At 35.2% G+C, this 14,916-nt stretch overlaps 2 protein-coding genes across 2 annotated transcripts; one reads left to right on the top strand and one right to left on the bottom strand.

Moving 5' to 3' along the window:
- The first annotated feature begins 130 nt into the window (after positions 1-130).
- On the top strand, positions 131-2,133 carry LOC145237889 (small ubiquitin-related modifier 3-like). The gene is made up of 5 exons (XM_080100879.1): positions 131-309; positions 402-449; positions 515-592; positions 651-722; positions 1,677-2,133. The coding sequence occupies exons 1-5, from the start codon at positions 274-276 to the stop codon at positions 1,740-1,742; spliced, it is 300 nt and encodes a 99-aa protein (XP_079957005.1). The 5' UTR covers positions 131-273; the 3' UTR covers positions 1,743-2,133.
- A 734-nt stretch (positions 2,134-2,867) lies between these two features.
- LOC145237888 (MBT domain-containing protein 1-like) lies at positions 2,868-14,900 on the bottom strand. The gene is made up of 15 exons (XM_080100878.1): positions 14,715-14,900; positions 13,584-13,779; positions 11,473-11,617; positions 10,934-11,035; positions 10,500-10,650; positions 9,923-10,059; positions 9,479-9,591; positions 9,081-9,213; positions 8,412-8,538; positions 7,511-7,630; positions 7,206-7,377; positions 5,477-5,622; positions 4,807-4,881; positions 4,282-4,442; positions 2,868-3,780 (listed from the first exon to the last, which is right to left on the bottom strand). Exons 1-15 carry the CDS (start codon positions 14,743-14,745, stop codon positions 3,334-3,336), a joined length of 2,256 nt encoding a protein of 751 aa, XP_079957004.1. The 5' UTR covers positions 14,746-14,900; the 3' UTR covers positions 2,868-3,333.
- Between the last annotated feature and the right edge of the window lie 16 nt (positions 14,901-14,916).

Raw genomic sequence — 14,916 nt, forward strand, 5'->3', positions numbered from 1 at the left:
AATTTACTTTTTAAAAAGCTTTTGACCCTTGTTACAAAAATGCTCTACTTTTACATTCGTGCAAGTTGTAGTTGAGTAACACCTTGCGGGAAAAATTTGTTTTACATTAGTTCCTAATATCATTTATTTATTACATAAAAGTTGAAGAAATTGTTTTTATCTTGTATCCAAGCTGCATACTACTTAATTGTAGTGTGAAACTAACAGAATTTGGTGCTCTCAACTTTTGCTCAAGTTCTTGCTTGTTACACATTTTTGAACACAAAAAAGACAATGGGAGACGAATTGGAAAATCAAAAGCCCGCACAAGTATGTGGTTTTTGTTACACATTGTCAAGCGATTTAGTGTTACATTTGTCTATTACTATTTTATTATTTGGTTTTATGATTCTTTTTTATAGGATGTGAAATCTGAAAATGATCACATTAATTTACGAGTAACAGGACAGGTATGAATTTGTTCGAAATGTTCGAAATGTTCTGCAAACCATAACAATGTCCTCTTGCATTATAGGATGGATCTGTGGTACAGTTCAAGATTAAGCGGCACACACCTTTAAGAAAACTAATGCAAGCCTATTGTGACCGTCAGGTAATAAAGATAAAATGTTATCTTTTAACCAAGTTTTTCATGTTATTGCTTTATTTAGGCACAAAACTTGAGTACGATACGGTTCCGATTTGATGGACAAGCCATTAATGAGAATGATACTCCATCCAAGGCAAGTCACACTACTACACTTTTTTGTTTATGATAAACCAATGAGGTAGTTTTCCACAATCCAGAGTTGCGCACTGATTGTCTCGCAGTTGAAGACTTTGGTTTAGTACCTGCAGAACCTTAGGGCTTCATCATGTCATGTAGTCTTTAAGATGATTTAACAGTTGCCTTCATGCAAAAAAGCATTAACAAGACCCTAACATTTCTATTTTATGAAATGCAAATTAAAGTCATTTAATGATCAAAATGAAATCAAAGTTTTCTGATCTTTTATTTTTTGCTTTTTTACAAAAAAATATAGTTTACCGAACTAGTTAATGTACAACATTTTACAAACTCAACATGACAATTGCATTCCATCCTTATTCAGATCTAACAACAAACATTCAACAAAACTTTTTATTTTGTTGCCTTTGATTTAAGCAGTGTTTCATACCGGAACGGAACAGAACGAAACCAAATGACGTTATTCGTTCTGAGCAAATTATTTATTTCATTATTTCGTTCTTGACCGATATTTTCATTTCATTCCGGTCTGACCGAAATAAAATTATAACGGTATTTTTCGGTATTTCGGTCTTAAAAAAGAACATTTCTTTGTGGTCTTTACAACTGTTAAACGAAAAAAGAAAGAAAGTTGCAACACGTAAGAATTATTGTCGGTAGTTGTTATGTCACATAACATTTGTCAATAATGGTCAAACGGATGTTAATTGTAGGAGACTCAACTTTTATTATATCTTACCGGCGGGAAATTTTCAGCAATTGTTTCATGTCAAATGTCCAGAACGAAATACTGGAATAAAATATAACGGTATTTCATTCCGTTCCGGTATTTTGAATATTTTTTTTTCGGTATTTCGTTCTGGTATGAAGCACCGGATTTCAGTACCATGTATTGCTTTTGGATTTATAATATTTGTGGAATGTTTTACAAATCCGTTTTTGTTCACAGTTGGAAATGGAGGATGAAGACACTATTGATGTTTTTACTCAGCAAACTGGAGGCCTGAAATCCTGAATCAAAAGACTATGTAAAAATAAAGTGAAAACTGGGACAAAAACAGGACCTGGATGTTGTACAAATTGAGTTCACACAAACAACTTTCGTTTTTAAGTACTTTTTTTCATAAACTGCCTCAGTTAAGAAGGCTCCTACCAGCGTAACTGTCTGCATTCTTTCCCTGTGCCATTTTTGCAATGCAATGATGCTGATAAAAAAGCAGCATAAAAGTTAACAAAAAATTCACACTTTCTATTTCTCAACTAGAAGTAATTCTTTTCTGATTTATGCCTGTTGTAACACATTGACAACATTACAGGTGGTTTTACAATAACCTGCTGTTAAAATTGTACATAATATTTTCTTTGAAATGGAGTGAACGGTGTTTAATGTTAACCGCCGATCTTCATTCTTGTGTTTGTAGTTCAATGACAGTTACTCATATTTTATGTGAAGCTGCTTAGCTATTCAGACATGCAGAAACCAAGAAAGCACATTAAATAAGCAGCCTGCCTGGAAAAACTATGCTGTTAGGCTTTGATAAAATGACGAAAAAAATTTTCGCTCATTTTACGGCCTTTCGAGAAAATGATGTCAAACTAACAAATATTTAATTTTCCTGGGGTAGATACTAAGACCAGAAGAGACTTCCAAGTGCCTAAGAATTTAATAACATTGTTTATTTACGTTGTGGGCAAGTTCACTGTAACTAAATGAGACCAAGACTCTAATTGCAAAAGCCTAATTTGGTCTTTAGCTGATGCCTTATCTAAAACAGTGGTTTCCAACCTGGGAGAAATTCCTCCCAAGAAAGAAATTTTAAACTTGACATGAGGAATTTACTTTAATTTTTACATGGGATTTGCAAATAGATACTTTCATTCTGGGAAAAAAAACTATGAAGCTGATAAAAAAAGTTTAAATAATCTTTGTAAGGTTTACTATTATTTACTACTTAGTATGTTAGGGAGGAATGAAAATGTTCGAATTTTTAAGGAAGGACTCATCGAAAAAGGTTGATAACCATTGGTCTGAAACCTTACATGTACCGCCATTATTTTTATGTGACTATTTTACAAGATTTGTTGCTATCTAAAAATATTATCAGCTGTTCAGACCACTCACCAAAAAAACACAACAAAATAGAAACAGCTGTATCATTCTTTTCGTATTAACGAATACACATGGTAAACTTTAAAAAGCAACAAGCACAAATGGATTTCACCATATGGCACAAAACAAAAGCCACCTCTTGTGGGCCTCAACTGAATTGAAGAAAATAAAACAACAATGAAGGCAGTGGTGACGGGAACACCTTTGTGTAAAGCAATGAGCAGAAGAAACTGCATTAATTTGTACGTTGTTTTTGGTAAAAGTTGCAGAGCAGTACTGCACAGTAAATCACCAGGTAATGTAGTATATTTGATGGATTTTATTTACACTTAATGATGGTGTGCTTATCTTGGTGCAGTTTCATACAAATGTAAAGCAATCCCAAACGTTTTGGGTTATGATTATGAGTGTGTAGTTTCTTCGCACCACAATGCCGCATCTGCTTAAAGCACCTTTATTTTTACTTGCTCATTTTTCGTCATTCTCTTGAGCAAATTCAAGTTGAACTGGGTTCTGCTTCTGCAACAGCAGGTTGGCTTAACGGTGATAAGTCTGATGTTTCAACAGCTGCAACTTGTTCAGGTTCTGGCACAGTTTCAGGTAGACTCTCTTCCATTGGTTGTTCGTCTTCCTCCTTTTGCGGTTCTTCTGAAGCTGACTTCACTACAGCATCAACCTCCATCAATTTTTCACCTTCTGTCGTTACTGAATTTTCAACCAATGCAGGTTCAGTTTCCAGAGTGGTCTGAGATTCCTCAGTTGAAGCAGGGGCGTCTTCAGCTTCTACTGATGTTGTGACAGTTTCTGGGGGTTGATCTTCTGGTTTTGTGTCTGAAGGAACTTCTTCTTCAGTGTTGGCAGTAACAGGGTCTTGGGCTTCCTCTGGTGCATTGTTTTCACCATTTGTTTCGGGCTTGTCATCCATGGCAACATCTTCAGAAACCTGCCAACATTTGCATTACTTAGTCTTACTTTTTACATTTTAACCATGGAGCCATGGACCCAAATGACCCTGTAAAAGGTTTTGTAAGTTCTCTACCCTCCTGTGACACAAAAATATTTAAACTCTACACCATGGGTCGGCAACCCTTGGCATGCATGCCAAGGTTGGTACACGAGGTGGTTTGTCATGGCACGCCAACCGATTTGCGTGTTTATATTGAAGTAACAATTTAACCTGTTACACTGCTTGTTTATAGTTTTTATCACTCCATTGTCTTAAAATTCACCGACCTCTGCTCTACACTTTCTTTGTTAAATTTGCAAACTGAGTAAAATAGTCCAAGGCTTTTGAAAAGAAAAAAAAACTACTTTGAATAACCACCAAAAGTATTAATTGAATACCACAGACCTACTTATTTTAGAACAAATACCTCACTTTTTTTCCTTTGCTTACATGTTTTTACTAAATACACAAAAAATTCTTGGTCTCTGTGGTATTTACCTCCTTGGCGTCACCATTTATTGACGGTTCATCCACTACAGGATCAGGCTTAGTTGGAGTTTCTTCACCATCACCATTTTTACTTGGAGGTGTTGGAATGCGAGTTTCCTCTGTCACAGAACCACCAGTTGATTTCCGTCCTGCTACAGACAGCCTCTTACCTGGCAAAACGTAGACCAACAAATTTATGGCTAAACTAACAGATAAGTGATGTAATAATTATTGCATTTAGCCCCAAAAAGAGAGGTTAACAATGAAATTTACTCATAGAAATATTACTAACAACTGCCATATGTTTGATAAAGGAAGAAATTGTACATTTTTTAACAGGATAAAAACCTGTCCTTTGCCTTGACATAACAGTATCACAACAAATATTCTATATAGTTGCCCAATTATCTCAATTTTTAACATATTCTACAATAGAAAAGGATCAAACATACCGAGTTTAGTGTGTTTTGGTTGTTGCCACTAGATTAGGTAATGTCAAAAAATTGTTACAATACTGGTCCATACACCACTTACGTTTTTTCTTGCCAAGGAAAGTTAGACCTTTAGGTTTGGATTTCTTCTTTATTGACGCAGTGTCTTGGGACATGGCTGTGTGCAAAAGCAAAAAAAATACACATTTAAAAAACCTAGTCCACAAGTAAACATGGTACATTCAACAAATATGGTTACAAAATTGGGAATCATTTTGTGTTTTTTTTGTTCTGTTCTAGTCTTTAGTGTCCCAATTATCCAAACTTAGTTGAACAAAATAGATTGAAGTAATGGTTTAATGCCTTTTTAGTCAAATTGTCTTTGTATTTTTTTACTGGTTTTAGAAGTCCTACCTTATTTTTACAGGTGGTTTTACCCAAAAATGTAGTAACTCTGATTGGCTGTAATTATGGATTTGTTTTCACCTTAAGCCTACAATTGGACCATACCCTACAAAGCATTAATAAGAAAAAAACAAAATCTGCTTAGTTCTTAACATTCTAAGAACGCAAATATCACTTTGGGAACAAGAGGGTTTAATTTTAATAACCAAAAATGCAAATTTCAACACTCTAAATTCCAGCAGCATATCAGGCAATGTTTTTTCCCACTACGACAAATAAATCTGCAAACATATGCCACTTCCTATAATATACATCTCACTTTTCAAGTCTTATATCTAGTGCTGTGAAACAAAACTACAAAACCTCACCTTGAGTGGTTGCAGGAGGTTGCAATTCGTATCCAACCAACTCACACCAGCCAACAGGGTAGATATCAGAGGATTGTGAGTCAACCCACTGATCATATTCACTATCCCATCCATCAAAGTGAATGCGCAATAGACGACCAACAACCCTGAACATACAAATGCATTTAGATGTTGTGTCATGTTTCATATGTTGGTCTACCCAGCTCAATGGGTTGATGAAAATAGGTTTAAATTTTTGTCCTGTATTTTGCCAATCACCGAACAGCTAATATTGAAGTTGGTATATGATAGGGATGTGCCAAAACTGCAAATGTTCTGTTTGGTCGAGGACCGAGCATCTCACTTTAATGCTCCGTGCATTATGACATCACAAAAAAATCCCCTTTCTACGTTTTAGCTCTACAAGGCCTCTTATGTGACCGCCGGTGTTTTATTAAGCTGTACATGCCCATAAAGTATGCATTTTTCGACCATCTAGTGCATTTGAAAATTCATTTTTTTATGTTTATAAAAAGCCTTTCCAACACTAGTTACATATGTTAGCAGGGCATGAATATGCAAATTTAACGCTCGGGTCAGTTTGTGCAACTGCTCGGCCGAGCACCGAGCATTAAAAACAGCGATGCTCGGTACCGAGTACTCGGGCTCTGGCTCGGCTTATCCCTAGTATATGATATAATATTATCAAACAAACACAAAAACAAGCATTAATGTTGTTTCAACACATATTTAGTTCACAAATTTTACACTGTGCATTGTAGAATTATACTCTGGTTGGGCTTTTAAGCACCAAACATTTGAATTTGAATTGAATCAAATGAGTAACAACTTTTAATTGAGCAATCAAGTCTGGACTGCCAAACTTTTTATTTTAATGTTGTTTTAAAACATAAATTAAACCTATCACTTGTTTTTAGTACAAATAGAGCAATAAATAAGTTTAGTTTCTATATATGTTTAAGTTTGAACATCAAATGTACTATTTGGCATGGTACTGAATATGAGAAATTAAGCATGAAGAAAAAAATCTGTCATTGACATAAAAAGACTATGGCAAGTGAGTATTTGGCAGAACAGCATTAAAGCAAGAAGTACTCAATAGCTTAACCATGTAAACCGTTTCCTGATTAGCGTTTAACACAGCTGTGTATCATGAGAAAAAATATAAGGAAATATATATGTAACAAATAAACAAAATATCCAGCTATTAGGATAGTCAGGGTTCCCGCGCAATTTTCGTTTACAAATTCCACGACTTTTCCAAAACTTGTCAAAAACAAACCAAATTTACATTACCTTAATCGAAAAAAAATCGATCACTTTCCATAGTAAGACCAGAAAATAGGCTTTGGTATTTGTAGCCAATTAACCATACTTGCAACGAATATACAAATGTTACATGATTTGAAATTCCTATCTCTATCTGCCATTTTGAGGGTAAAACATGTGCCAAATTCTGTACTTTTTCAAGGACTTTTGCAAAAGTTGACTTTTTTAAAACTTTTCCAGGCCTTAAAAATACAAATTTTATTTCCATAACCTTTCCAGGTTTTCCATACCCGTGGGAACCCTGTACACTGAACTTGTTCTAAATTTTCTTTAATCATCAACTGGTAATGATATTATCAGTCTTTATCTCAAGACTTTATGTTGATTACAAACTTACCCATGCAGATTTTTAACATGCCTCAAAATCACACCAATATTTAAAACTGTTAAAAAAACTTACTTGGCAACGGTTGCTACGCACAAAAGTCTTGGTTCCATCAGGTCGACTGCTTCAAGCTTCATTCCTACTTCGAAACCATGTTGAATTTGCTCGTGGTTGAACAAACTTACAGGGGCTGCCTCACTTTCGGTTTCTGCTAGATATTCTTCCCAACTGAATGAATCTTTGTGACCTATGGTTCAATGAACATATAGTAAAACTTCATGATTGTGCCAAATACAATGTATATATTCCTCTCAAGTATATAATATTCATAAGCTTTGTCAAAGTACAGTAAGGGTTTCTCAAGTTTATGTAGTAATTACTTTTCGGTGCACTCAGTGGAATGGAGTTGATGTCACAGAAGCCAACTGGAAATATGGATGATGATGTGCAATGATAACAAAACCAGTCTGTACCATTCAACGCTCCACTCCCATCAATTCCTGCATTACAATTGAATATTTAAAATTAAAAAAGGGTACAAACCATTTAAAAAGAACTTTTAAACACAGAAATAAAAAAGTCTTTGGCAAATGAGAACTGAGCGTTTTACAAGCATAATTTCAACTGTAACTGCAAAATTTAACACCATGCACTTAATTTTTCAGGAATTGCAGAAGTACATTGCAAATTAACCTTGGAGTTCACACAAGTTAAGGGTATTACCAGTAATACTCCAATCAACAGATGACCTTACTTTGCTTGAAACAATTACGCCTGCACTGAGTTATCTCAAACTATCCTTAATATTAGGGATATGCCAAAACTGCAAGTGTTCTGTTTCGTCGAACACCGAGCATCTCACTTTAATGCTCGGTGCATTATGACATCACAAAAAAATCCCCTTTCTATGTTTTAGCTCTACAAGGCCTCTTACGTCACCAGAGGTGTTTTATTAAGCTGTACATGTCCATAAAGTACACGTTTTTCCACCATCAGAGTGCATTTAAAAACCATTCGTTTTTGTCCATAGACACCCTTTGGAACACTAGTTACATATGTTAGCAGGGCATGAATATGCAAATTTAAAGCTCGGGTCAATTTGTGCTATTTCTCGGCTGAGCACCAAGCATTAAAACAGCGACGCTTGGTACCGAGTACTCGGGTATTGGCTCGACTCGGCCCATCCCTACTTAATATTACATGGCAATTTTCCCTGTATTTAGTTCTTAGCAAAAAATGGTAAGATCTATTTTAAGCCTTCGATATTGTTAAACAAGTTACCTATCATAAGATATCCATTCTTCAGCACCTTTCTCACAGTGGCAACACAAATACAAGACAACTTTAGTGGATCTATTGCTTCCAGTTTCATACCAACCTTGAAACCACAAGTCTTCACCGGTTTTACCTGCAAAAAAGTTCCGATTTTATGGCTTTTGTGCTTGTACTGCATGTTGTTTGAAAGTAAACAAAACACATCAATAACAACCAAACAGTTAGCTTTTCATCTTTTCATTTTTCAAGAGTCGAAAAATTAAAACAGAAAGTCAAACTGATTTTTTGCACCAAAGTTGAGTCCATGACTTTTTGATACAAATACAAACAAGTAGTCTTGCTGCTTATACTTAAGTTTAATACTACCATATTTACTTGAATGTAAGTTGCATGTTAAGGTCTCAAAAATGAATGCAAGAAAAAATACATTCTGGGGTTACATTGTAAAACTATGTGTTAACAAACCGAGCAGAATGTTAACATGCAACATTTACATGTAATAATATTAGAATGCAAAATGAACCAAACTGCCGGGCGGTAGAAATAATATTAGCACAACAATAAAAAGTGAGCTGCTCCCCTAAAAAAAAGTCGCAACTTACAATCTAATAAATATGGTACATTCAGTAAGTACATTTTACTGAGACAAAAATATGCTGAGTCATGTTTTTATACCGGTGGAAAAAGATCAGCTCGTGAGTTAATAAAGCCTGAAGCATTCTTGTACTCTTTCTTCGCAACCATAATTCTATGTCCGATCTTTTCAGACCATCCTATGTGATGGATCAGTGGTGATCCTGAATGACACCTGAAAGTATACCAAAGTACAAATTTTGGGGGGATAACATTAGTTTAAAATAAAAATGTAGGCTATCACAACTTTTTACTGCACAAACTGCAAGCAAAAGCTTAAGTTTGTGCAAAAACAGAGAAAAAGTTACTTCAATGCCTGTTTTTTTTCAAATATTACTATCATTGTGGCATGCTCAAAATTTTGGTTTTTCAAGTTTGCACCATGGGACAAAATGTTTGATATGCACTGATTTATTGGAATGCTATATCCAGTTACACACCAGAAATAGTCATTGGGTTCTTCTGAATCTTCGTATCTCAGTTTTAGCCTTCCTCCTATTACTTCTTCAACAATTCCAATCCTCATGCGTGAGATTTGTGTTTTGTCCATTACCTTTATGACACAATCACAAAATAGAGATATATTACATGTTTAAATTTTACTAAACTTAAGCATACATACAGATATAAAGCATAAAATACAGTAAAAAAACGCTATGCACTGCAAAATGCAAATGTTTTCAGATGAATCGATCCGAAATCTAAACAAGAGGAAACATTCTTTGGTGGTTGGTTTTGGAAAGACCAACATACCATGTAAAAGGCATGTGAAAGATTTTAAATCTTGGTTTAGTGATAATAGAAAGAAAGTACCACCTTTTCCAAAACATAAATATTACAAAATAGTTTGCTGCAAGATCCTTATACAATCATAATCTACTCACCTCAAGTCTCATGTTAACCATGAAAGGACAATTCATACTCTGCACAACCCGCTGCTGAAAATCATTAGGAAGGGTTTTCGCACCAGTTAATCTTTGAACAAGGAATGTTTTCCAGTTGCTGTATTTGAACTGGATTGCTGAAAAATTAGTTTTTTTTTAATAAGTTGTCTAAATCAGTTTTGCAAATTTGTGGCATACTTTAGCAAACAGAATAAAAAAAATTACAAATTACATGTGTTTTTGTGTTATTCAAAATTCTCAATAAAAGCAGCAGACAGTCAGACACAGTGTCTTTTGTTTTGAACAGAAATATTACCAAAATTTACCTGAATAAACATAAATGTACAATGTCTCATAAACAGTCATAATTCATGCTTTGTTTTTAACACAAAAAATTCAAGATCAAAATATCTGCCACCCTTTTTTATTTTGGAAGTTTAACAAGCGAGGAGAGATGACCTGCTTTCCTGTTTCCGATACTCTGTTTTAAAATTTTTACTTCAAAATGTTTTATGTTTTTACCTATGTGAAGTATGTGAAAAATGCTGACGATATAAAAGCCCAATACAGCACTTACTTTTGGGAGGTACAAGTGGTTTTCCTATAGTGGCACACCACCCAACTGCATGTACATCGTGTGTGCAAAGGTTGCACCAGAAATCACATTTTTCTTCATCACCAAATCCCTCATATCGTAGCAAAGCTTTGTAACCAGCAACTTGTACTACCTAATATACAAATAAGGGAAACAAATCTTAGGTCTAAAAATCAATGCATCTTAAAAAATTGTATTATTTTTCATAAATACGAACTTATCTGGCTTTCTGCTGCATTTACAGAAAGTACAATATAAATCTTATAAACATAATGTACATAGTATTTGTCAAACACAACATAAAACCAAACAATTTTAATCCAAACAAGTGTCAGACCAACTATAAATTGGGCTTCTCATTGTTGCATTAAGTCTTGGCTGGTGTTTTAGGTTTATAAAATGTTGCAGTGACTTACTTGAGCAATCCAATAAACTTTAGTAGGCACTGGGCAATCTAGATTAAGAACTTCAACTTTCATTCCTTTGTCAATTTCAGTCCAATGAGAAGACATTTGAGCCTGCACATTGAATAATTACAAAGCTTTAACATTATGCTGTGGCAAGTAATTGCCAATTTCCATTGAAGGTGTTATACCAATTCATTCAATCACCAAGCATTCTCGAGTCTCCTGGTAAACTACTGTTGTAGGTTGCACTGCAGGTTACATTTTTCTAGCCACATGAGAATTCTTGGTTACCGGCTGATTCGGTATGACACCTTTAATGAGCCTGGCATACTGTGATTTGTATAAAAGTGTGCCTTGATCTCTTCTCTGCATGGACATTTTAGGGTCTCAGTTATGAATAAGTTTATCATGTTCATCCTTACTTGTTTCATCTTATGTTCATCTTAACACCATAGTCTTTTTTACATAAAAAATTATATAAAATCCAAATATATTTTATTTCTATTAAATCGCCTTGTATCCTAAATTTTCATGCAAATCTTACATACATGTGGAAACAGGTGGACAGGAACAGCATCACATGTGTTGTCAACAAGGTGTTTTCCCCAGTCAAAACCCTGACTGGAATATTCTCTTCTTTCCATTTCTGAAGGCAAAACAAGTGGGAGGTTGGGGTCTGGTGAAGGAGATTTGCTAAAATGAGACAAACACATTGTTATTAGTCAGAAAATAGGCAACCAATATGATATAATATAATATAATTATAATATAATTATATATAATATAATTAATATAATATAAAAAATATGATTTAATTCAGAATCACAACTGATCCAAAGAGATTGAAAAAGAGCATTTTGGTCAAACAAGTTTGTTGTAAAGAAAAATGAGTAGTTTTGTTTCTCTTATTATGATGTAGACAACAATCTTGGTTCCTAATTTAGACTAAAACCAATGAAAACCAATGCTTCTAAAGCACACAAGTTCAAAATCAAATTAGACAGTATAAACTGTGTTTAGTATTTTATATAGTCACAAGTCACCAGAGACGTGGCACAAAAGATGGAGACAACAGTTGCATATAATAACAGACTAAACTAGAAGAGTGGCTTTCTGATATACTTCCATTTTATATATTCTATACGATATTTACCAATTAACTATACACATCATTTGATCTACACATATGATTGTTTTTGTAAACAAAAACTGATGGGTCCCCACACGCGCGTTTGTGCGGATTTACAGTAAACAAATGTTGCGGTGATTTTTACATTCTTAAGGACAAATTTTTAGAAAGCATTAACCCAACAATAAAAAAAATTGTTCGTATTCTTTTTGCACTATTATTATCATGTAATTACAAAATTAAAAAAAACGTAACAAATACTTTAATTTAATCTCTTGCTTTGACCCAGATATAGTCCTCCAAGGTCGGGTTTTGAACACAATTTTTTTTAGAAAGCTGTAACAGTTGTGTTACAGACACTTTAAATTAAAAAGCAATTTGCTACAAGTGTATACATAACAAATCGTTTTTCATTTAACTTTGTTTCGCAAAACGAGTACCATTGACCAGTAGTAACCTCTCATGGTGCACACGCCAAACGACTGTTTGACCTTTTGACACCGTTTTCAATAGCACGCCGTCATTCGTGTTTAACAATACTGTTAAGCCTAATTTATACATGCCTTGAGTATTGACTCCTTAATTGATTGTCAAAAAAACGCTACGTTATGAAGAAAGTTTTGTGCTGTGTTTGTAATACCGACTAGTTGACCTTAAGTAACCCGTGATCATGCGGCGGCCAACCTGACAGCGAGCATTTAAAAAAAAAACTTATTTGGCAAAAAAGTCAAGTTAATTTTTTCATCTTAACTTTTATTAACAAAGTTTTTCTTGACATATACAAAACCGAAGTACGCTTATTAGGCTTAAATCACGTCATAGGTGTGAAACCTTCGCCAAAACTAAAAATGTGAGTGATAACTTAATAAAATGACATAACATTGCTGTGCAAAACAGCTGATTTCTAATCACTGAAACGACGTCTCGTAAAACGTCTGTCCGACGTCAAGCTGAGCCCTCCCGCTATCGTAAACCAGTGAGTTACTCTCTTGGTACTTCTGCCTACAGTGTCTTTCTTGACCAAACGAGCGTTAGACACATTTATGTTTCGGGGGCCTGTGGGTGAACCTCTGGGTCATACGGGGTCAAAATTTACATGGACCATCTGTAGACCAATATCTGTAATGTGTGTAAATTTGAAAAAGTTTGAACCATTCTTTCTTGACCAAAACGTGGGAACAATAGCCGCGCTAAAAATTTCACGTTTTGGGGGGCTGTGGGTGAACCAAGGGATCAAACGGGGTCAAAATTTACATGGACCATCATTAGACCAATATCTGTAATGTGTGTAAATTTGAAAAAGTTTGAACCATTCTTTCTTGACCAAAACATGGGAACAAATCTGCGTTAGAAAGAAAAAAAGAAAAAAGAAAAAAGAAAAAAAGAAAAAAAAAATATAGACAAAAACAATATGTGTCCCCTTCAGGGAAGGGGACCCATAAAAACTTTACCAACTTTTGAAGTTATCAACCCTTTATTTCAAATTAAAGAATTAACACATATATTACGTCAAAATAACACAAAGCTTACTTGGGGGAGATTGATAGCTTTTTCTTTTTCTTTGGAACTTCTCTACTATTGTTGGTCTTGTGTGTTGCTTTTAAATGTTGTCTTCTGTGTCTTGCAGAATAACTGTGTGCACAGTGAGCTCCACAAAATCTTTTTGTTGTTGAATAGAAAGATTCACGATCGCCTGATTGACCACACGACTCACAGATGGCAATTTCTGCAAACGAAAATATTGTTGTTATCAATTTAATTAACTCACAGTATGCAAGGCCGATTAAAGGCGTCAGCCAGTCACCAAGCATTTCAATGCATTGGAAGTCGAACCCACGACAGAAGTCTATCTGGGAATCACGCACTACCAACTGACCAGTCTGCAGAGTATGGCAGTTGCACGCACGATTTTTTTTTGAAAAAAAATTTTTGCACGCCAAGTTTTGGGGTTTGCACGTGAAAATTTTGCACCAAAGACATTTAATTGGCCTGTCTTGACCTCGTTTACTTGCTTTGCACCTGCTGAAATTGGTCTTGCACACGAACTTACAGGGCGTGCACGCGCTCACGCGGGACATGTAGGTCCTGCATGCGCGAGATCTCGTCGGGAACTGCCATGTTCTGCAGTCTTACCAACTGAGCTACACAGGCCCTGCGATGAACCGGTTGAATCATTCATGTGAACCAATTTAACTAGTTTTTGTGCAGAAAACAAACTAAGAGACTTAAACTATCTGTCTGCTTAAGTAAGACAAAACTGCCAAATAACAGGAAACCCACTAATCAAGTTTTTTTGGGTCATGTCTAAAACTGCGGGCCCGCTTGGCCCAGCACTTGGTCCATTTTACCTTGCGAGAGACGGGCCAAGCAATGGATATTGCGGGCCCATAGTTTTTCCTCGCAAGAGACGCGACAAGCCTGGATATAGCAGGCCCGCAGTTTTTATACTTGTAAGAGACGCGACAAGCCTGGATATAGTGGGCCCGCAGTTTTTCAATTGCATGAAGTGCTGGGCCAAGCGGGCCAAGTGATCCAAGTGGGCCCACAGTTTTAGACGTGACAGAGTTTTTTTGCAAGGTTTAAATTATATGTACTAATCAGACCTTTGGCCTTGAGTTAAATCTGTTATCTTTATTAACTACCATTGTTAAACAAATTTACCCTTGGCGTCAGTTTGTTTGCTTGTGTCCATTCACTCGTTTGTATCAATAACCCAACAATATTAAATACAAGTTATTAACTCCACCATGGCACTTACGGACCACTCGACTTTAAAAAGGTTAGAAATCTTTTTTCATAAGTTCAACAAAAATAGTTGTTGCTAAAAAAACAAACAAAATAATAATTGTTGCTGCCAGCCACA

The sequence above is a fragment of the Phallusia mammillata genome, chromosome 7 (genome assembly GCF_965637545.1).
Source record: "Phallusia mammillata chromosome 7, kaPhaMamm4.hap1.1, whole genome shotgun sequence".
Taxonomy (NCBI): domain Eukaryota; kingdom Metazoa; phylum Chordata; class Ascidiacea; order Phlebobranchia; family Ascidiidae; genus Phallusia; species Phallusia mammillata.